This window comes from Aphidius gifuensis, unplaced genomic scaffold, assembly GCF_014905175.1.
Source record: "Aphidius gifuensis isolate YNYX2018 unplaced genomic scaffold, ASM1490517v1 Contig5, whole genome shotgun sequence".
Taxonomy (NCBI): domain Eukaryota; kingdom Metazoa; phylum Arthropoda; class Insecta; order Hymenoptera; family Braconidae; genus Aphidius; species Aphidius gifuensis.
Genome location: NW_025220586.1, coordinates 68,655 through 91,776, shown reverse-complemented (window position 1 = coordinate 91,776; position 23,122 = coordinate 68,655). Strand labels below are relative to the sequence as shown.

Below are 23,122 nucleotides of genomic sequence, written 5' to 3'. Positions count from 1 at the left end.
ATGAAAAACGATTGTCTGAAGTTCTTGGTTCAAATCCAAGTCACGGGATTATAATTTTTTTTTTTTTTTTTTTTTTTACTCCGTCATTAAAAATAGATTTTTTTTTTGTTTATTCCTTTTTTAAAATTATAAATAAATAATGAAAACAAAACAAAGTTAATTAATTGTAAAAACATTTATTTAAACTTTGCGTAACAGCAATAGACATGAGACATTGTTTCTTTGTTTTTTTATTTTCTAATTATAATTTAATTTAGTAAACGACAAGCATTACAATTTCTACGTACGTATTTTTTTTACTGACATATCATTTCATTCATAAAAATATACCGCACATGACTGACTCGTAAAATTTTACATTATTAAGATTTATTTTTATTTTTCGTTATTAAAGATTTTACCTTTGTTTCATTGAAATATCATAGAAAAATAGTCAACAAGTTTTAAAATGTCAGGAATTTATAAATATATATTTAATAATATCTCCAAGATATATATTAATCAATATCAAAATATAAAAAACATTTAAAAAAATGATGGTAGATATTTTTTAATATAAACTGCACAAAAAAAAATAAAATAAGACAAAAAAAAAAAATAAAAATGACATAAAAACCTTTGTCACAATATTTACAATAATTATTGTATTATAAATTTTATGAATATTTATAATATTGACTTGAAAAATTATAAACAATTATAACGATTGCAACTAAATATTCATATGAAATTTTTAATCTCAAATTGATAATCTCAATGTATATCACAAAAAAAAAGAATAAAAAAAAATAAATTCTCAATGTTTTTCTAAATTATTTCAATCACTGTGAATTTTTCAAATTTCATGATTTTACTATTAATGATAATTGTTACCGATAAAAATGACGATTGTAAATTAAAATGAAAATAAAAAACAAAAAAGAAAAAAACCCCAGTTGTTTAAAAATAAAAAAATAAATTAAGTTAAATTAATAAAATTACAAGTTGATATCTAAATATTGAGATAATTGTCTGCATCAATGATTGATGTGACCTCAAATGGGTCCATACCCGTGGATCAACTCTCTGGAACCTTGAAGCAAAATAAAAAATAAATAAAATAATGATGATAAAAATAAAAAGCAATGAAATTTACCATGTAAAAAAATAAATACCTTCCATTGAAGTTCATTGCCAACATTGTAAAGTTCTTTTAATGCCTCATTCAGTACATTATTTTTTTCCAATTCTAAATATTTATGATAAAGTTCAAGTGCTGCCCGAGCATCTTCAGCAGAATCATGTGTTTCAGATTGTATTTTTTTACCCAAAAAATGCCATGTTAAAAAACGTAATGATACCATACGTCGATGTGGTAAATGAAACAACAATACAGTATCAATAATTTGTTCAGTTGGTACAACTAAATTAATAACTCTAAAATCATTTTTAAGACCATGACCAACAAATATAATACCATTATCAACTAAAAATCTTAATTTTTGATAAGTTGATTTTAATGTTGTTAAATGTTTACTACTAAAATTAGCATCAAGATCACCAGGTAATATACCACTAAATTTTGTTAAATAATCAACAACTTGTTCTTGTGTACTAATATAATCATCAATAAATGGTGTACCTTCAAGTGGACCATGACCACGTATACATGTTATTCTAGCAACTGACATATGACTTGGTTTTATTGTTGACATTTTACCATCACTTCTTAATTCAGATTCTTTTTGATTTAATGTTACAAATTCAGCATCAATACCAACAAGTTCACCTTTTGTTGGCATTTCATCACTAGTCAATGGTGTAAATGTTATACCACGTGTTGTATTAACACCAGTACGTGCAACACATTTATCCTCACCAAATACATCATATGTTAATGGACTTATAAATGGTGATGCTTCTGGGGATGGTACAGCAGTATAATACAATACACATGGTACTTTCCAATCTAAATTAAACCATACAGCTTCTTGTGGTGTTACTGCTGATATACAAAAATCATTAAATATATACCATTGTGCAACAGCTGAACCAGTTGAACGTTCATGATAATTTGGACCAACTCTTATTAATGAAACAAGATGTTTACTTTCTTCACTTGTTTTATCATCAATTAAACATACAACTGCTGTTAATGTATATTGTAATTTATCAATTTTTTGTATATTATTATCCGTATCTATATTTTCATTATTAATTATAATATTATTATCATCAATTTTAATATTATCATCATTATTTTCTGTTAATTGATTATCATTTATTTCACTTGTTCCATTTTCAATAATTAATGGTTTACTATTAATAACTTCACGATTAATTTTATCAAGTTTTTCAACACTTAATTCACCGTCATTGTCTAGAGATATTTCTATACAATGTGGTATCCAGAATGTGAATAATACAAATGACTTGATGGTACAGTATTTGTTTGTGAATTATTTGTTGTTGGTGTTGTTGGTGTTTGATTTATTGGATCTGGCTCTTTTCCAATATGACGAAATCTACAACCACTTCTTATACAATTTGCACCATAACGACACATTTTAATTGATGAAGGAATTGGACTTGATGATGGACTTTGATCTTTACCATTAACAACTTTTTGCACGACAATATCCATTTGTGTTTGCCAAAAATTTTTTTCTCTTGATGAATCAAGACCACAATTTAGTGCAAGTATTTGTGGTAGTTTTGTTATTCTACGACTTTGTAGGGTTGGATTAAATTTCTGACAATTTTCACACCATGCTGGTGTTACTTTTTCAGGATTCAATGAACGTGATAGTATTTTAGTAAATGGAATTTCTTCATCTATAATTAATCATAAATAATAAGCAGCTTATTATTATTATTCTTATGGTCTTTGTTATTTTTTAAATTTAGACAACTTACTTGGATTTGTTAGCTCTGGGTATATTAAATTACTGAGTAGCATTATTGATTGTTTTGAACTTTCTTGAGTGCATTTTAGACAACGATAAATATGTACTTGTTCAGCACCAAACATTCTACTTATTTCTGTCTCTTCTTCACGTACTTCAGTCTCTTCAGTTGGCTTTTTACTCGTACTTTCTATTCAAGTTAACATAAACATACAAATAAGTTAATATTTAAATTACTAAACAGCCCAAATCAATATTATATGCAAATAATAATTTGTCAATAATAAAACCACTTGTGTATTGTTTTTTTTTTTTGTTTTTTTGGTTTCATTATAATTTTGTTGTTTGTCATGCTGTTGTTATTATAATTAAATAATAATAATAAATTAATAACTAAAGAATTAAATAAATAAATTAAAAAAAAAAAAGATGAAAATAATAAATATACGTTGAAAATAATAATAATTATAAATTTTGAAAAAAAATTTTATAAAATACTACTAATGTGTTTTTCAGTTGTAAAATAAAATAATATATATTTTAAATAACATACTGAATAAAAAAAAAAATAAAAAAAAAATAAAAAATCGAAAAATAAACACAACAATAAGTGTTCCAATGTAAATGTTACACATGAAAATTGTGTTTACCTTTCGTTGCGATCCACATATATTTACCATCCTCATCTGTTTTTTTTTTCTTCTTTTTATCTAAATCATTATTTTTATAACGTGAACCAAGGTCTTGAAGTATACTTGGGAAATCTTGTTCATTGTAGACAAATGGTGCAAATTTTGCTCCTGATTTTGTACGTGCTGCTTCTTCTTCTTCAAGTTGACGTTTTCTAGTTTCAAGAATCTCATAATGTATCTGATGAAGAATAAATCTATTCCAGCTCTATTGGAAATAAAAAAATACATTTATTTTTCAATTATAAAATAATCAAAAGTTCAATTAAAAATATACTTATTTATATGATTTTTTTTTCGTTCAAGTTTCAACAAATTTCGATTGAATAAAAAATTTCGAAAAAATAAAATAGGTAGTACGCTTTTTCTAAGCTCTTTAAGAACACAAATATTCTTTTTTTTTTTTCTTTAATTATTATTAAATAAAATTTACCTGAATTAATATAAGTAGACTTGTTTTTCTTCTAGCTTCTGGATGTAGATCACTAAGAATAAGTCCAAGTGCAGCTGCCTCTGGTACAGTTCTAAACGCTCGTAGAAAATTTGCAGCTTGACAAGGTGAGCCTCTTGATGTATCAAGCATGTGAAACAAAAATCCTAATTCACAAGAAAGACAAAATTCTCGTTGACAAGCGTGTGATAATAGAGCAGTCCTGATGGGTTCACAGTAATACAGTAACTGTAAAAAAATATCCAAAAATAATATTAATAAATAATCAACAAAAATAATTTCGATTTTTAAAATAATAATCACCTGCAGCATGGGATTACAGTAGCTATTTGGTAGCGTTGCTTCGAGTCCAGAAAAATTTGTTAAATTAAATTGATCATAATCGAAATCATCATAACCCATTCTCGAATATTTAACTTCTGTTTTTCTATATCTTTTTGGTATTGCAATAAAATTACCATCTTCTGTCTTTGGTCTCGTTTCACCTTGAAACAATTTCGTCACCAATCCACGACGTTTTTCTAAATTGTATGGAATCTATTTTAAAAAATAATCATTAATTTACATTTTAACAACAATATTTAAACAAAATAATTTTTATATTTTCTTGAGGTTTTGGGTTCTCACACACGCACTAAATATCAAAGCCACAGATCATAAATATTATTAATTTTATATTGACTTTACAAACAATATTATTCAAACAAACAAACCTTTTTTTTTTTAAATAAATAAATTACAATGTTAATAAATATTATCGCAATGCTCACCAATACTGTTTTTAATTCTTATTTTTTTTTTCTTTCCAGATCAACTGAAATTATATTCAACTCTCTCTTCATATATTCTTTTTTTTTCTTGAAATTCTTGATATTTTTTTTTTAAGCAAAACAACTATAAAAATTTTAAATTTCTTATCAAGAATAATAATAAGTTGGAATGATTTTATCGTTAATATTATAAATACCAAAAATATCTTGATGGAAAAACCCTGGGAAATTGATTGACAAATACAGGAAATTTATGAAATTTTAAGGAAATTATTTGGAGTTAATGGAGCAAAATTACAAGAGAATATTTTTCTCACTTGATTTCGTCGAAATGCTTGGGGATTTGGTGCATAGCCAATTGTTCCTTGCATCTTCATTGTCCTCAGTATTTCAGCATCAATTGCCGGAGTTTTTCTGTAATTAAAAAAAATCACTTGCTATAATCTTCAATGAATTTTAATATTAATAAATAATTTTTCTTTAATTAAAAAATAAAACTATAAACATACCGATAAACTTTTTTTAAAAATTCTTCTGGCCAATCACTGGCAAGTGAATGACCACCATACAACATTGGAATAGCATTCAATCTTGAATACTTGTCCTCAATTTTAATTGGCTCAAGTGTTTCAACAGGATCAGCAAATTCTGTTGGTCTAAGAAAAATTAAATTAAACAAAAATAGTTAAAATAAATATCCTATATATTTATAATCACCTCGAGAAGGTATTAAACTGAGGATCAGTTGCATTTGTTGCCATAAGATGTAACGAGCCAGCTGCGTCACCAAAGCCCAGACACTTTGATGTTGGTGAAACATCAAAAGATAAGACCATAGCACCACCTGTTGCAACCTGATAAAATAAATAATACAAATATTTATTATAAATCTTTAATACTGACAATAAAAAAAGAAACATTTTATTCACCTGATAAAGACAAGTCAGTGAAGGTTGTACATCAGCATAAATAGTATCAAGTAGCTGCATTTGTCCAAGAGGTGAAACAACAGCAAGACGACTTGAATAGCTTGGTAGAAATTTTAATAAAAGTGGATAAACCATTGTTGTTACTGGTGCAAGAGCTCTCATTTGTCTCAAATCATAAACCATTAAATAGCGATCAGCTGAAAGTCCCTGTCGACTGAAAAAAGCATGTCAATTATGTTAATGAAATATTAATGAAGAGACAATTTGAATTATAATTAATTACCTATTACTAAAGCCACATGTTACAAGATAATTTCCTTGTATATCAAAATCACTCAATGAGCCACCATGTGTTTCAATAGTATGCTCAATTGACAATGTATTTGGATCACGTAAATCAATTCTTCCAACAGTATTACCAGCACATATAAATTTACTATGGTGTCTCAATATTGCACAGCCATTTTCACCAACATGTATCAAGCTAGCTTCTTTGCCTCTTGTTAAATCAAAATCAACAATTTTTTCTTGATGACCACCCATTAATAAACGTCCACCATACTGTAGCATACATTGCATGTCAATCATGTTTTGTGATGTATGAGTAAACAGTGGTATTCCACGACGTAATTGACATCTTAATGCTGTTTGTGTTAAACACAATATTCCTTCGTCAATTGAATGAATATGTCGAACTTCTTGAGTAGCATGAACTTGAAATGATGTGTATTTTTGTAAACCTGAACCGTAATATGATGTAACATGTCCACCTTGATTTCCCATCCACATTAATTCTTCAACAGTATCAAATGTTACTGTTGATACACCAAAACGATGACCACCATCAGCAAGTAGTGTATGTGTTTCTTGAAATTCAGCTCCATCATATTCTTCACCATAATTTTCAGTTGTTGGCATAAATCCATCAACTGATAAATCATATGTTGGCTCTTCCCCTGAATAATCCAAAAATATAAACAAATAAATATTTTAAAAATAAAATTTAAATTATTCCTGATAAAGTTTTTTATTTTTTTAATAGAGCCATTAAGTACCAGGCTTGTTGACATTTTTAAAAGATAAAAAATATAAATAAATAATCATTGTATCAACAAGCCAGGTGTCACTTTGAAATGCTTTGTTTTCTTTGTCTTACACAATATATTTTGCTCGTCAACAGTATCAGCTTGAACAGCACCATCATAATGACCAATTATTGAAAAATCCATATTTATTTTTTAAGCATATATCAATAAATTTTTTTTTTTTTTAAATAAATTTTTATATATAAAAATCATTCATGTAAATATCAATGACGTTTGCTCTCGCTCTTTCTTCATCACTCACAGATGATCAGTCATCAGTCGCCTTGGTAACGCACGCTCAATTTTATTATTATTCTACAATAATAAATATGTTTATTTATTTATTTTTTATCACTATGTTTATCAACAATTAAATCCTCAAAATAATTATCAAATACTCCAATTATTTTCATCCAAATTAGGCAAATTATTTTGGTTTAATGAAGCTGGGATCCAACGTGACTTTTATTTATGCCAGATTTTTTTTTGCAATGGCCTGTCATGGCCTTGAGACTGACACTAGTGACATCTTATCATTTAAAAAAAACAAGAAAAAAAAACAACTAATTAAAACAATTCTATCTTATCAACAATGCTTGTCTTTTTTTTTTAATTTAATTGTTGAAATTTAAATTGTTTTTTGATTGAAATTGGATCAGCGAAAATTTCAGATTTATTAGACACAATTTTTAAGCCCAATTTGTGTTTATTTTTAATTAAAATAATTGATTTTTAATTTACTGGGTCAAGTGTAAATTTAGCTTTATGTTTTTTTTTTAAAAATAAATGAGAAAAAATAAATAAACAATTCAATGGAAACTTGGCTTAATACGCGTGTGTTTCTTTAATTCCCGCGCTAAAAAAAAAACAAACATAATAACATTTAGAATACTATTGTTATTTAATTAATAACATAATTTAATATACCATATTTGTATATAATTTTTTTTCAATAATACAAAGTAGTTTAATTGTTGTCACGAAATTAGTTTAAAAATAAAAAAATTTGCGATGAATATTGTCGTCAGCAATGCTTATTTCTGATTCGTTAACAATTTTTTTTATTCTTCTTGGCTAATAACAGAATGTTGAGTTGTTTTTTCTACCAAAAATCAAGGTCATCAACATCAATTGTTGATGAATTAATAATAAATATTTATTAAACAAAAAAATGGTTAATAATATTACAAAAAATATTGATATTGATAGTTATTAAAGTGATTTAAGGAAAAAAACAAAAAAGAGCAAATATCAAAAAGCGTCGTTAGCAATGTTAGCATTATCATAATATAATTAATAAAAATATATATGATAAAAAATTTTAAATGTTGTCAATGGGTCTTTTGTGTAATTTGATATATTAAATTAAATTAGTTGATAATAATTTTAATTTAATTAGACGTAAATATGGAACCAATTTTACCATCTGAATTGGCAAGACTTGTTCTTGGTAAGTTTATTATTAGCTTTTAGAAAATTTCCAACAACAGCAACAAGCTTTAACCTGTATTTCTAAATTTATTTATTATTTCAATTGTCATTTGTTAATTTATATTATTGTCCTGGTAAATTGTTTTAATTGTTTTTCATTTGTTTTTTGTTTTTCAGGTTATCTAGAACAAGAAAATTGCCAAGAAGCAGCTAAGGTATTTTTTGATACATCACCAGATCTGAGCGAGTATAGAAAACTAGCAAAACTTGGCAAACCATTTGGCAAAAAAATATATGGTTTGACATTAAATAATATTGTTGAAAATCTTGTATCAGCAAGTATGTTGCTACAAGAAAAATTATCACAAATATCTGATTCTGGAAGTTCAGATCATATTAATATACTTAAACAAAGTAATAATTTAATGGAACAATTGAAATTTATATTAGATGAAAAATTTCAACGTTTTTATGTAAATATTAGTGTACCAACACCAAATACATCAACACAAACAACAAGTGGATCACCAATAATTTCAAGTAGCATGAGAAAACGTAAAACAAGTGTGACGATTGAACGTAAAGATAAAAGACAACAAAAATTAAATATATTAACAAATGATCAAGATCAAGTTAATAATATTGAAGCAACAACATTAAATCAACTTCCTGGACATTCAAAAAATCTTCATGATAGTCCACAAAAACAAGAAGTTAATAAACAACAACAACAAGTTGAATTTGAAGTACCACAAATTATTGAACAGCCAAAAGAAATTACTGTAAATGATAATCCAACAAATCAAGTAATACCAACAACATTACCAGCATGTGCAATTGATACTCAAAGTGCAACTTGTTCAACTGGTACAGATACTGAAGAGTTGAGACAATTTACAACAACAGAAGTACAAACAAATCCAATTAATAATTCAAATCATGATGAAAGAATTAAAAATCTTAGTTTATTATCAAATGCATTATTAAATAGAACAGAAATACATGAAAGAATAGCTGAAAATATTAATAATGAAAATCGTGATTTGAGTAATCATGAAGTATCTGATTGTAATGCATCAATGACAGCACAATTAAATGCATATATTGAATCAATTGTATCAAAAACAGAAAGAGATCCAATATTTGAAAATTTTATTAGTGGTATTATTAGACCAGAGACAGATGATACAGAGCCTGAAACAGAAATGAGTCCAGATGAAGAAGATCCTATTGATGTTATTAATTTACAAGATAATAAATCAACTAGTCCACTAATATTTCATGAACAACAAGACATTGAATTACCATTAGATAATCCTGTTACGAATGAATTGGATAAAGAAAAAAATAATTTACCAATTAATAATGATAATTGTTATAAAAATAATGAAGAAATTAAATCACTTGATGATATGAATGCTGCTGCAATAATGGGAATAATGAGTGTAAATGCATTAAATGAAAAAATAATTGAAGAAAATAAACCATTAAATATTGAAGAAGAAAAAGTAGAAGAAAAAAATGTTGATAATTTACAAATAACAGATAATGTTATACCAAGTGAAGCTATAAAACCTAATAATAAATTAGAAAATAAAAAAAAACCAAGAAAAGCAAGATTATCAAAACGTGAATTAAAGCCACCTGTTAAAATGGATGTTGGAGTTATGGAAGTTCCAATGTTAATTAGATGCTCAAATGAAGAAATTAAAAACCATCAAAATGATTTCAAACCTATAGCACCAAAGGGTCCAAATAGACCAGTATTAATTGCGCCAAAAAATTGTAATAATATACAACAAGCTAGGCCAATTTTTGTTAAAACAGTTAATTTAAAATTTCCAGTTAACAAAACAGATAATCAATGTGTTAATTCAACTGTAACATCACTTTCTCAAGAAATTGTGATTCAGCCAGCACAACAAATATTTCAGTCAGTACAACAAATGATTCAACCAGTACAACAAACAATTCAAACAGTACAACAAATAGTTCAACCAGTGTCAGAAATATTTCCATCAATACAACAACAAATGGCTCCATCAATACAACAGCAAATAGCTCCATCAATACAACAACAAATAGCTCCATCAATACAACAACAAATAGCTCCATCAATACAACAACAAATGGCTCCATCAATACAACAACAAATAATTCCATCATCACCAATAGTGCCAGATAATTGTAAAAATGATACAGAAGGATTTTCTTTATCACCATATTTAAAATTTGATCGACCACCACAAGATCCATCATGTATATTACAATTTGAAATACCAAATGACACAAATAATGACAATGAAGCTTCAACATCAATGATACATTCAGATTCAATAATAAAAAGAACACCAAGAACATTATTAAAAAGTCGAGCAAATAATCATCGTTTAAGTCTTTCAACTCCACGTAAAAGAATAAGCCATATTAGAGCACTTGATTTTAATACACCAATTAAAGGAATTAAAAGTAATAGAAGAATGAGTGATGCTAATAATAGTCAAAGATTAACAGGAAAAAAATTACTTTTAAAAACAAATAGTAGAACTAGTTTATTTAAATCACCAAATAAAACATTATCAATTAAAAAAATTAAAACTCCAAAAAGATTAAATACATTAATTGATCATAATAATAGTAATAGTAATAATGATAATAATAATAATAATAATAATAATAGTAGTAATAATAGAGTACCAATTGCAACTCGTGGTCCTGAACCAAAATTAAATGGTGGTTGGGATAAATATACTGGTGTTGGTATGATTATTGATGGCTTGTCATCACAATCAAGTTCATCACCAGAAAAAAAACCAACACCAACTAAAAAAGCTTGGGATGCTGATTTACGTGGTAAAATAAATATCATTACAAATGTTAAAAAACCAGCTGTTAGAAAAAAACGAATAGCTAAAATTAAAAAAGACAAAAATGATAAATTAAATAATATTGAAAAAAAAGATATTGAAATTGATAATGATGATAGCAATGATAGTAATGAAAATGATGCTATTAAACCAGTTGATACAACAGCAAATACGTCAATTGAAAATAATGTAAAATTAAATAATCAAAATACAAAAAGTATAACAAAAAAATATGCAACATTAAAAACATTAACAACAAGTGTCACAAAAAAAGAAATAAGTAAATCATTAAATACATCAATAGATTTAGTTAATAAGGGTAGTGGTGCATTTTCAAAAGTTAATCCTGGTTTTATCCAAAATTTAAGTGAATTAGAAACACCAAGAAAATTTGATAATAGTAATGGTATACCACCAACACCAAGAATAACAAGTCCACATAGTAATCAAACAATATTTTCACAATTAAATGATGATTCTGGTAAAATTCAAACATTTCCACCGACTCCAGAATTTCCACCAACACCAAATATCGTTATAACACCAAGACAATCATCTGATATTACAATTGACACAACAAAAGATTGTCAATTTGTTGGTTGTTCAACGTATTATCAGCCAAGTTGTGAATTGAATGATGATAAATTAGTTAAAATAAAAAATGATAATATAACTATTGAAAAAATATCAACATCAACAACGACAACAACAACAACAACTACAAAAATATCTGGTATAACTGATGTAAAATCATCAACATATAAAAATGATGTAACACAATATGAAGTTATTAAAGGTCATTTACCACGTGAAGATAAATCTACAGAATTAAAAATGTCATCAAATGATAATGATAAAATGAATAAAGATAGTAGTATGATGAATAATAGAGAAACGTCAAATATAACTAGTAATAATGATTCAAAAAGTCTTTGTAAAAGTTTTGAAACAAGTGGAACAGCAGATGATTCATCAGACAGTGATAGTGGTAGTTCATCATCATCATCTTCATCATCTGGCTCGTCATCTTTTTCTAGTATGAATGATACAAATACATCATCAAGAATATCAAGTGGTAAAAAAATTAAAAAATCAACAAGTAATAAAGATAAATTTAAAGAATTATTTGGTGATCAAGAAAGTGATATATCTGGTATTGCAAAAGACAGTCCAATAATAACATCAACAAATAAAATTAATATTGATAATAATAAAAATACAAAAGAAGAAAATGAATCATCACCGACAAAAGTATTTTCAATTATTAAAACAGATGATATGTTGAAAGATATTGATTTAGAAACACCAGCAAAAGATGAAACAATATTAAATGAAGAAGATATTGGTGTAACACCAAACAGCTCAAAACCAGGTGTTAAAAATTTAACAAATTTATCGTCAACAATTGCTGCAACAAATAATACAAATAATATGTCACCACCATCAGTAGCTATTAATAAAAATCAATCATCAAAAATAATTAAACCAACAATTGTTAGTGTTAAAAAAATATTACCTGAAAATGCTGTACAATTAAAACCAATATCACAATATTTAAATAATATACCACCTGTACAAAATTCAGCAAATACACGTGATTCAGCAAAGGATGCAAAATTAAGTGCTGAATTAGAAGAAAAAAGATTACGTACAATTAATAAATTAAATGCTGGTACAACAAAACAACCACCAAAAAAATTAACTAAAAAAAATACATTACCATTAAATAATGATAATAAAATTCAACAACAACAGCAACAAAATGATAATGATAATAAAAAAATCCAAGAACCATTTACAGTTAATAAAATTGAAAAGAAAACACGTGTATCAAGAGTACCAGCAAAACAAATTGTACAAACAAACAAAATTGATGATACAACAGCATCAACAGCTGATAAAATAATTGATCAGTCATCATCATCATCATCATCATCATCACCACCAGTTAAACCAGTTCCAGCTTTAATTGGTTTACGTAAATCAGCAAGAAATGCTGAAAAAATTGCAGCTAAAAGAGGTGTAAGTGAGCCACGTGAAAGATCTGGTAATGCAAAAAAACAAATGCATGAAAGAAAAGCACAATCAACAAGAGAATCAAATGTTAATGATGATATTATCATTGACAATGATATATTAACAACAAATAATATTGTAAATAATTTACAAGAAATAAATAAACCAGTTGATAATGCAAATAAACAAGATGAAATAAAAGAAGATAATAAATTAATAATTGATAGTATCAAAGAACCAGTAAAGTCAAAAGTTGATATGGTAAAAAGAGATTTATTTAGTGATGATGAACAACAAAATGATAAAGTAACAACAAGATCAAAAACCCAAAAAATATCAGTCAATCAAAAATGTGATAATGCTGAAATAAATACTGGTAATAATGATGAAAAAATTGATGTACTTGAATGTCTTGAGCTTGTACCAACAAAAAATATTGATGAATTTGATATTAGTTTAGAAACTGATTATCAACATATTGAAATATCATTTGTATATGATGAAAACACAGTAGTACCAAAAGAAAAAAAGAGAAAAAGAAAATATAGTAATTCAGAACTTGAATGTAGAATACAAATTGATAATGGTGGTGAAGATGAATGGAAATTATTAACAGCACCACCATGTGAAGAAATATTTGCAATGTTGCCAGAGAAAAAAAAAGCTCCAAGAAAAAGACCAACAAAAACAACAGTTAAAGCTAAAATAATAAAAGAAAAAAGTGTACCTACTATTGTTAGAAAAAGAACAATGCCAGTTAAATTGAGAAATAGTAAATCAATTGTTTCGGCTATTGACTCGCAACCATTGGCAACATCATCACCAGTTGATAATACAACACCAAGAAATATTGAAAAACAAGTTGTTGTTGCTGGTGGTGCTGGTGGTGCTGTTGATGAACCAAAAATTGAAACAACAAAAACAAAAAAAAGAAAAATAACTGAGACACAAGATAGCAATCAAGTAAGTTTTTTTTTTTAATCAAATAAATTATTTAAATATAATTATCATCAATTGTTGATTAATAATTAATAATTTCTTTTTTATTTTAGACAGAAAATAAAAAACCACATCTGTCAGTACCAAATGCTGAGGATTTGTTGAAAAAATTAAAAATTGGAAAATTAATGGATCATGTACATGGTCCAGATAATTAATTTTTCTTTTTTTAATACAACTGTTACGTTTTGAAAAAAAATTAATTAGATATTAACAATGCTGTGCATTTATTTAACTTGTAATCAATGTATAGTTAGTTTTTAAGTTATTTTATTCAAAGAGACTGAAATATTGTGACAACTTTATCAAATTGACGTTACAAAAATATTTTTTTTTTTTTTTTTGTTTTACCTCTAAATTACAGTATTTTTTATAAACAAAAAAAAACTATTCTTTAAATATTAACCGTGTATTATTAACCTAGCTCTTGATAGTTTAAAAATAAAAAACAATAATAATTTTTGTATGAAAAATTTTCTAAATAAAAGAAAATGTTACAAAAATAATTGAATTTTAATTTTTTTTTCATGACAATGACATTATTAATAATGACCTGATTATTTGTTTATTTTTTTTTTTAAGGAAAATTGAAATACAAAAAATAATAATAATTGAGTTATAAAAGGAAAAAAAAATATTATTATTATTTTGACTTGACAACTTTGTCAATAGCTTCAACGTTTTCCTTGAGCTTTTCCCATTGAGCTAAGTTGAGTGATATTCCTGAAAATTAAATGATAAATTGTAGGCTTTTTTTTTTTCTTTTTTTTTGTTAATAAATAAAAATTAAGAATGCTTTTTTAATATACCTTTCATGCCAGGTTTGAGATCACCAGTATTTTTGTCAAGATACATTTCACGAATATCAACATAATTTGTTCCACGGAATTCAGTTATTGCAACACGTTTTTTATTACCAAGTTCCCATGATTGATCCTTGTCACCATCATTTTTACTTGATGAACTTTGCTTCTTCTTTGATGCAGATTGATCTTCGCTTTTTGATTTTTTTTCTTCTTTTCTTGGTCTTTTCTTGGTTTTTTGTTCTTGCTAATGATAAACCAATAATTATATTTGTTTAAATTAATTTTTAATTATCAATTATCAATTATTAAGTAGTAAATTATTATTGTTTTTTACCTCGCTGCTGCTGCTGCTTGATCCAGACTTTGAATCATCATCACTTGAAACAATTTCCTTAGATTTTGGCATTTTTAAAAATGAATCGAAATCGTTTGCCCAAATATCCTCGTATTTATCACGATTGCTGTCTAAAAAACAAAATATAAAAAATAATTTACAAAATCATTTAACACAAAAATTTAGGTTAAAAAATAAAATAAATTTTAATTACTAACAAAAAAGTTGTCACACAAAAATTATGAATCATATAAATTTCAACAAATAAAAATTAATATATCATTTAATATCAATTGATTAAACATATAAAAATAATAATAATAATAAATAACAACAAACTTTAACAATAATCAAATCTCTATTACTTAATTTTTTTTTCTTTTATTCAACTTACCTCTGACAGAACTTGATGAAATAATACGAACAAATGAATTTGTTGAAGTTAAAGGACGACAATGACTAATTGTTGATCCTAATCTTTGCAAAAGATGAATAAACATGTATAAAATTGTAAATTTATGACAACAACATGAGTTGATGATGAAAACAAAAACACAAAAGAGAAAAAAAATAAAAATAACCGAAATTAATATGGCGGCTTGGATATAAAAATTTCATTGGTTGAAAATAAAAATTAGCGGGAAAAAAGTTGTTTGAATTAGTATTCATTTATTTATTTTATTTTTAGGAAAATACAAAAATATACATATAACGTACAAGTTATATAATACAAATTATTTATTTATGTATTTTGATTATGTATTTTACCATTTAAATATTACCTTAAATGATAAATGGCGTTTGCTGGAGAAAATTGATTTCACAAGCTGGAAATGCACATGTTTCCTCATTAATCCTGGAAGAAATATTTTAACCAGAAATTTGTGCAAATAATTTATTGGGTAGTCTTGCAATTTCTTTACGAACAAATGTATTTTCTGGAAGTGTTAAATATTCATAAAAATCTTTACAAGAATATTTTCTAAAATTATATTCAACCAGCATGATGTTACGAATATTTTCAACTACCAATGAACCTCTTTCATCAGTCCAATGAGAATTTATTAAATTAAAAATTCTTTCACAGTTTGCATTCAAACAAGGAATGGCAAAAAAATATTGTATTATTTTAATTAGCTCTGAGTCATCAGCATCAGTATAATTAGCAGAAAAAAAATCAGCAATTTTAGACTGAGAATTCTTTGAAAAAAAAACATCATCTTGTTTTTTTTTTTGTAAAAATTGTTTTAACTTAATAAATTCATCGAAAACAATATCTTCATTAATTGCAATATTTTTTTTATCCAAGTACTCAATTGATGCTGCGATATCATCGTATTTAAGAGTGACATTTTTTTTAAAATCAAGCCATCTAAAACACTGTAATAAAATAAAAATATATTGTTAATAATTAAATAGAAAAATTAATAAATTTATAAATGAAAATAAAATATTTTTCTTACTTTTAATTCAGTGAAATTTTTTGTTTTTTCTAATAAATATTCAAGACTTGTTTTATAAACACATACAATTTTTTCATCAAATTTATTGAAACTCGTTTCTTTATTTCTTTCTACTCCCAACGATTTAAAACTTTCCTCGAATGCTTCTGCCACTGCTTTTTTGATACTCAATAGCATATATTTAGCTTCTATTTTTTCTTTTAAATTAACAGTAACAGCTTTAATTATATTCATGACTTCCAGCATGCTGTTATCTTCTTTCTCAAGCTCTTTCATTTTTTCATGAAAAGTATACAAGAATGAATACAAAAACTCCACATAACATTGACCATCAGTTGATGAAAAAAAATCATACAACGATTGAGGTATTTTGTTTTGATACAAAAAATAAGTTTTTAAAACCGTAAAATTTGAGTGAATTCTATGAATCACTGGATACAACCACATCCATCTTGTTTTATAATTATGAATTAATTTTTTTTGTAAAATTTCTAAAGATTTAATCAAACTTTTTAGTTTTTCATTTCTCACATTGTACATTGAAAAATAAATATACATTTGCTGAATGAGTGAATTTATGTCATAAAGACCAAACTGGTCAAGACCACATGAAGCAGCATTATGCAATATGTGAATTGGACAACAAATACCAACTAAATTTGGATTTAAATTTGTCTTTAATAATTCAAAAATATTATTATCATTTTGACAATCGTTGGCAGCAAAATGAGTGTTGATATTGTCACCAGAAAAAGCAATGGTTTTTGTTTTTAAATTATATTTTTCAAGAAGATTATCAATTTTACTGGCAATTAGTTCATCATCATCATCTACTGTTGATGCTACATCAAGAAGTCTTACTTGAATTCCTCCTTTTTTAACATCAAAATATTGTATTACAATTGGAGAAATTTTTTTAGAGCCATAATAATTACTATCAGTTGCAAGACTTATGAATGGAATATTTTTAATATCTGTTATTATTGTGTCTATTGCATGAACTGAGAGAATATCATTTATTATTGCTTCTGACTTGTTGTGTTTACAAGATATTTTTTGTGATATTAAAGAATTCATGTAAGTGAAAGGTGTAATTTCACTTGTACAATGCCTTGATTGATGAATTTGATGGTGATATATTTTGTGATAGGCTACAGCACCTTCAGCTGCTTGTAGTCTTGTAGCTTCATCTAGAGGTTTATCAATAGGCAATTGATGTATTGACCTTGAAGTTGATGCATCTTGAATTACTTTTGATGAAGTTGTTTTTTTTGACAAGTTGTCAGCATCATTGGACTTCTTCTTGGGCTTTTGCGTTTGCTATTGACAAACAAATAATTTGTTTTTTTTTAATTTCAAATTTTTAAAAAACAATTTTAATTAATAATGAATAAATTAGGATTATTATTTACCTCATTGTTGCTGTTGCTGTTGATGCTGGATTCAGAATTCCAACCATAATCAATAGTTATTTCAGTATCTGACATTTTTTAAAATAAATTAAAAACGTTTGCCCATATATTAATTGCTGTCTACAAAAACAAAATAAAATATATTTTAAAAAATCATTCAACAGAACAATTTAAGTTAAAAAATAAAATTAATTTTAATTACAAACAAAAATATTGTCACACAATAATTCTGTATTACTTAAAATATCAACAATTAAAAATTAATATATCATTAAATATCAATTGATTAATTATATTAAAAAAATAATAATAAACTTCAACAGTTTATATTTTATAAATAATCAAATCTCTATTATTTATTTTTTTTTTCTTTTATTCAACTTACCTCTGACAGAACTTGATGAAATAACACAAACGAATGAATTTGTTAAAGTTAAAAGACGACAATGACAACTTGTTGATCCTTCTCTAAATAAAAATAAACATGTATAAAATTGTAAATTTATGACAACAACATGGCTTGATGATGAAAACAAAACACACACAAAAGAAAAAAAATATAAATAAATAACTGAAAACTTGGATATAAAATTTGATTGGTTTAAAATTCAAGGGAAAAAAAAATTCTCTAATCACAATATTATTACTGAAAAATACACAATATCTTTATTTATAATAAAAATAAATAATATTAAATGTAAATTACATAATAATTAACTATTTATTTTATTTAAATTTTAATTTTTAATTTTATTTAACAAAAAACTTGCCATATTTTTTGACAATTTTGAAATGAATAATGAAAGAAAATGTTTAGTTAATATTATTATTTTTTTGTTTGATAAGGCAAGTGTGAGAAAAAATAATAAATTATACTTGAAGATGAGAATACATTTAATAATTTAAGATCTTGACTTAAATATTTTGTCAATGTCTTCAATTGAGTCTACTAATTTTCTCCATTGTTCAACACTCAAAGAAATACCTAGATGAAACATAAAAAAATAATTAAATTCATTGAGCTTTAATTTTCCAATTGTAAAAAACATTATGATAAATGTTTAATACCTTTTTTAGTTGGTTTCAATTCACCAGAATTTTTATCAGTATACATTGTTCTGATGTCAATCAATGTTTTTCCTTTAAATTCACGAACAGTTACTTGTTTTAAATTGCCAAGTTCCCAAACATCATCTTGCTTGTCTTCAGTACTTGATGAAGCTTTTTTACTTGATGTTTTAGCAGCTTTTTCTTTTTTTTCTTCCTTCTTCATCTTTTTCTTCTTTGGTTTTTCATCCTGTTAATTTTTTTAACAAACAAAATTATTAATTTTTCAAGTTTAAAAAGCAAATTTATTTAATGGAAAACTTACTGCACTGCTGTTGCCATCACTGCTATCAGTTGATGAAAGATATTCCTTAGATTTTGGCATTTTTACTAGAATCAATTATCATAAAAAGAAATTAACATAAGTACATATTTTTTTTGATAAAAAAAAATACAAAAACTTGGTCAACAAGACAAAGCATAACCTCAGTTTTTTTTTTTTAAATATTAAATTATAAATGAAATTAATTGATTTATATGTTTGATTATTATTTTAGTGAAAGATTGCAGCTTATATTATCTGATAGTGATTAAATGTATTACCTTGTAATCTTGATTTATTTATAGATTAGATAAAAAAACAATTATAAACAATAAAAGCCGGTATAAAAATAAATAATAACGAAAAAGAGAGAGATATCTGAACAAGAGAGAGAAAAACTCAAAAATGGCGTAACCGAAAAAAAGGCCACGAAAGTTTAAAAAATTTTTCAAGTAGAAAATGTAATATTTTGCCAACAACCAAAATGTCTCAAAAATAAAGCAAATAATTCGAAACAATTTAAAGAAAAAAAATCGAAATTTTATATAAAAAAACATTTTACTTTATTATAAAGAGAAAAAAATTCTTTACATTTTGATATTGTCAATTTTCTTATAAACAATTACTTGATATTGTAAAATGAATTTTAACAATTTAAATTTAACATTTTAATTAATATTCATCAATCACTGTCATCAGCATTTCTTGATGATCTTGTAAGTAATCTCCGACTACTTTCATCATCAGATCCAAATATAACATCTTCATCAGATTCATTATTAATCATTGAAAATGCTGGATTATCTTTGGCAATTGCTGTATCTGTAGAAAATTAGCTTGATTAATTATTTAATTCAAAAAATAAATTAGAATCAAGTAGATCTATATTCAAAAAAATAATCCTTACGTTGACCATAAACATTTGGTAAATTTGGTGAATACACATAGGCCATTGTGTAAAGATAAAAATTCAATAAACCATAAAGTGCCATAAATTGTGCTGATGTTTTATAATAAGTTGATAATCTTGATGCAAAACTATCTTCCAAAACACCAGCACCAAATTGTCGTGATGTTACAAAAGCACAAACAACAGCAACAATAATTGCAAGTAATGTCAAAAACTTTAACCGCATATCTGTAATAAAAAAAATGTTTACAAACAATTAATCATATCGATGATAATAATTCATAATTAATAAATTAATAATAATTTTTTTATACCAAAATAAGGCATAGAACGTAGTTCAGTATATGCTCGAAGTATCAAAAGCAATAGGTACCCAATGTAGACACCTCCCATCGTAAAGAAAAATACTTTAAATCCCTAAAAACATCAAATAAATAATTATCAATCAACTAGCTTACATTGTATTACAGTTTAAAAATAAATTAACAACTTGCATAATAATTGGAAGTATCAAGAACGTAATTATAAGTTGGATCTTCCAGCTCAGTACATCTTAGCCAAGTTGCAAGTGTTAAAGCTGCACCCCATAGACATCCAATAATCACAAATTTTAGTAGATAAAATCTTGAAAATTTTCTCTCATTCTATTGAAAATTAAAAACTCTATTAATACATATTCAATGAATATAAAATTGATCAATTTTACCTGACGAAGACCATGATAAACACATAGCCAAAACATTAAAATAGCACATAAAAATGTTGTCTGCATCACTGCATCCAACATACCAGGTATCCAAGAGTTTGATAAAAATATCAATGGAAAAAAAGGATCTAAAAAATTTAAAATAAACATCATTGTTTAATAAACAATAATTATAAAATTAATTAGATATTTTCTTACTGTTGTAGAGAATTAAAAGTGGCAATAATATTGAGACCCATTTTTGTTCAATTGACCAATCTGGTGTTGGATATTTTCTCAGTGAATGACCAAACCAACACTGTAATTAAATAAAACAATTAAACAACTAATTGAATGACTAATTAAATGACAAAAATAATAAACAAATAATTCATACCGTTACGAAAAATGTTGACAATAAAAATATAAGTCGAAACCATATTTCGATTTGTGTAAATGCTGGATTATAACTTTTAAACTGTTGACATAATAATTAATTAAAATATATAATTGTTTATTGATTAATATATATTATTAAATTTCAAATAAACGAAGTGCTTACTGACGTAAAATCTCAAATCCTGTATTTGATAACGACGATGAAAACCTTCAAGGCCATAAAAACGTACAGTTATCATGTAATAGCTATACTCAAGTGTACCAAGATGAGCAACGACAAATTCTTCACATGTTTGTCTTTCACATTTTAAATGTCTTGTTCTAGTTTTAAAAAAAATTAATTATCATTAATATTAAATAACTTTTGAGATATAAAAATATATTTTTTTTAATTTTTAATTTACCTATTGTGTTGAGAGTCTGTTGAAAGAACAGATGTTAATTTATTTTCTCCTATAAATCCATCAATTGATACAGCAACTTGAAATGTCTTGTCATACCTCTCATCTAGATGTCAATTAAAATAGATAAATAAATTTTATAAATGTATTTAATTGTAATTATAATTACCATCTGTATTTGATGTTGATAATTTAGCAATAACCCATAATTGTTGACAGTAAGTTGATAATTCTGGTGTTTCCATGATAAATGGTCCAGTTGACATTTCACTATTATTAACATGTGCTTGTTGTTCAGTTGTTGATGTTATTGGTGGACCAGCAAGTCCAATAAATACTGATAAACCAAAACAAGCAAAAAAACCAACAAATACCATAAAAAATTCTCTCTTATGCATTGAATATAATCTCATTGGTACAGATCTACAATTAAAATTACCAAAATTAATTAAAATAAACAGGTTTTCTTTTAATTTAAATTAGATAATTACCTTTCACATCTGTCATGATGATAAGCTGGTGCAATGTACTTGTTAAACTCACTGAATAAATCACTAAATTGTGCCAAAGTATTTCGTATTCTTAAATTCCAACCACCAGAAGGAAGATGGTATGAATAACCCAAACCAGTACCATCCATTATGACTCCAATAAATCCAGATTGATCTAATCATTTTAAATAATTTATTTATTAATTATTTTTTTTTATAAGTACAATTAAGCTGTTGAAATAGACAAATATTTATTATTATTTTCATTACATGTTTACAAACAAATGAAGAAACAAATTTCTATATTTTTTTTTCGATATTTTCAACTATTGTTTTGATGAAAAAAATATTTAAAATAATTTAAAACAAAGCCTGACTAATTAAAATGGAGTAAATATAATAAATTTATAAATAAATAAATAAATTGACTGTACCTTTTGTTTAGAAAAAAATATTAAATTACCTACAATAAATTTTTTAATGATAAACAAATTTGTTATGTAAAAAAAAATAATTTATTTTATTATATATTAATATACAAAAACAATGAAATAATGCGTCACTACAATAACACAAAAATTGAGTAGTGAAATTGGAGGTGATTCACATACTGAAATAAAAAATATTAAACAGATTGGTCCTAGTGACTTGCGCGTGAGAATTATTGATTATTCTATTTCATCAGAATTAATGTCAATGTAATTGTAAATAAATAAAAAATGCAATTTAT

At 25.3% G+C, this 23,122-nt stretch overlaps 5 protein-coding genes across 6 annotated transcripts; 1 reads left to right on the top strand and 4 right to left on the bottom strand.

The window, feature by feature from the left end:
* Positions 1 to 936: 936 nt before the first annotated feature.
* On the bottom strand, positions 937 to 7,493 carry LOC122860066 (PAN2-PAN3 deadenylation complex catalytic subunit PAN2-like). Its single transcript, XM_044163720.1, is given in 13 exon segments — positions 937 to 1,072; positions 1,155 to 2,392; positions 2,395 to 2,814; positions 2,896 to 3,075; positions 3,536 to 3,782; positions 4,008 to 4,253; positions 4,329 to 4,562; positions 5,113 to 5,209; positions 5,305 to 5,451; positions 5,513 to 5,649; positions 5,725 to 5,938; positions 6,008 to 6,680; positions 6,881 to 7,493. Coding segments are annotated over 13 exon segments (3,921 nt in total). The 5' UTR covers positions 6,954 to 7,493; the 3' UTR covers positions 937 to 1,057.
* Positions 7,494 to 7,620: 127 nt separating this feature from the next.
* Positions 7,621 to 14,431, top strand: LOC122860065 (formin-J-like). Its single transcript, XM_044163719.1, has 3 exons — positions 7,621 to 8,259; positions 8,418 to 14,086; positions 14,176 to 14,431. Exons 1-3 carry the CDS (start codon positions 8,217 to 8,219, stop codon positions 14,278 to 14,280), a joined length of 5,817 nt encoding a protein of 1,938 aa, XP_044019654.1. The 5' UTR covers positions 7,621 to 8,216; the 3' UTR covers positions 14,281 to 14,431.
* Positions 14,432 to 14,680: 249 nt separating this feature from the next.
* Positions 14,681 to 15,810, bottom strand: LOC122860064 (activated RNA polymerase II transcriptional coactivator p15-like). The gene is made up of 4 exons (XM_044163717.1): positions 15,657 to 15,810; positions 15,263 to 15,393; positions 14,932 to 15,172; positions 14,681 to 14,845 (listed from the first exon to the last, which is right to left on the bottom strand). The coding sequence occupies exons 1-4, from the start codon at positions 15,760 to 15,762 to the stop codon at positions 14,766 to 14,768; spliced, it is 558 nt and encodes a 185-aa protein (XP_044019652.1). The 5' UTR covers positions 15,763 to 15,810; the 3' UTR covers positions 14,681 to 14,765.
* Positions 15,811 to 18,975: 3,165 nt separating this feature from the next.
* On the bottom strand, positions 18,976 to 19,889 carry LOC122860063 (activated RNA polymerase II transcriptional coactivator p15-like). Of its 2 annotated transcripts, XM_044163715.1 has the most exons (4): positions 19,788 to 19,889; positions 19,510 to 19,574; positions 19,206 to 19,434; positions 18,976 to 19,122 (listed from the first exon to the last, which is right to left on the bottom strand). In XM_044163715.1, exons 2-4 carry the CDS (start codon positions 19,567 to 19,569, stop codon positions 19,040 to 19,042), a joined length of 372 nt encoding a protein of 123 aa, XP_044019650.1. In that variant the 5' UTR covers positions 19,570 to 19,574; positions 19,788 to 19,889; the 3' UTR covers positions 18,976 to 19,039. The 2 variants fall into 2 exon arrangements, with proteins under 2 accessions (XP_044019650.1, XP_044019651.1); XM_044163716.1 differs by lacking the exon at positions 19,788 to 19,889 and having other exon boundaries at positions 19,510 to 19,772.
* A 155-nt stretch (positions 19,890 to 20,044) lies between these two features.
* LOC122860061 (transmembrane protein 181-like) lies at positions 20,045 to 22,999 on the bottom strand. Its single transcript, XM_044163714.1, has 12 exons — positions 22,827 to 22,999; positions 22,393 to 22,567; positions 22,071 to 22,324; positions 21,905 to 22,007; positions 21,668 to 21,821; positions 21,499 to 21,579; positions 21,321 to 21,420; positions 21,123 to 21,250; positions 20,911 to 21,060; positions 20,731 to 20,833; positions 20,414 to 20,644; positions 20,045 to 20,328 (listed from the first exon to the last, which is right to left on the bottom strand). Exons 2-12 carry the CDS (start codon positions 22,539 to 22,541, stop codon positions 20,189 to 20,191), a joined length of 1,593 nt encoding a protein of 530 aa, XP_044019649.1. The 5' UTR covers positions 22,542 to 22,567; positions 22,827 to 22,999; the 3' UTR covers positions 20,045 to 20,188.
* Positions 23,000 to 23,122: the final 123 nt, after the last annotated feature.

Coding starts and splice junctions, on each gene's coding strand:
- LOC122860065 (XM_044163719.1), top strand. CDS start 8,217: ATGGAACCAATTTTACCATCTGAATTGGCAAGACTTGTTCTTG. Junction 8,260..8,417: donor ATTGGCAAGACTTGTTCTTG/GTAAGTTTATTA, acceptor TTTGTTTTTCAG/GTTATCTAGAACAAGAAAAT. Junction 14,087..14,175: donor AGACACAAGATAGCAATCAA/GTAAGTTTTTTT, acceptor TTTTTATTTTAG/ACAGAAAATAAAAAACCACA.
- LOC122860064 (XM_044163717.1), bottom strand. CDS start 15,762: ATGTTTATTCATCTTTTGCAAAGATTAGGATCAACAATTAGTCATTGT. Junction 15,394..15,656: donor TTCATCAAGTTCTGTCAGAG/GTAAGTTGAATA, acceptor TTTGTTTTTTAG/ACAGCAATCGTGATAAATAC. Junction 15,173..15,262: donor CAAGCAGCAGCAGCAGCGAG/GTAAAAAACAAT, acceptor GTTTATCATTAG/CAAGAACAAAAAACCAAGAA.
- LOC122860063 (XM_044163715.1), bottom strand. CDS start 19,569: ATGCCAAAATCTAAGGAATATCTTTCATCAACTGATAGCAGTGATGGC. Junction 19,435..19,509: donor GTGATGGCAACAGCAGTGCA/GTAAGTTTTCCA, acceptor AAAAATTAACAG/GATGAAAAACCAAAGAAGAA. Junction 19,123..19,205: donor ATTGAAACCAACTAAAAAAG/GTATTAAACATT, acceptor TGTTTCATCTAG/GTATTTCTTTGAGTGTTGAA.
- LOC122860061 (XM_044163714.1), bottom strand. CDS start 22,541: ATGGATGGTACTGGTTTGGGTTATTCATACCATCTTCCTTCTGGTGGT. Junction 22,325..22,392: donor CATCATGACAGATGTGAAAG/GTAATTATCTAA, acceptor TTTTAATTGTAG/ATCTGTACCAATGAGATTAT. Junction 20,329..20,413: donor ACCAAATGTTTATGGTCAAC/GTAAGGATTATT, acceptor AATTTTCTACAG/ATACAGCAATTGCCAAAGAT.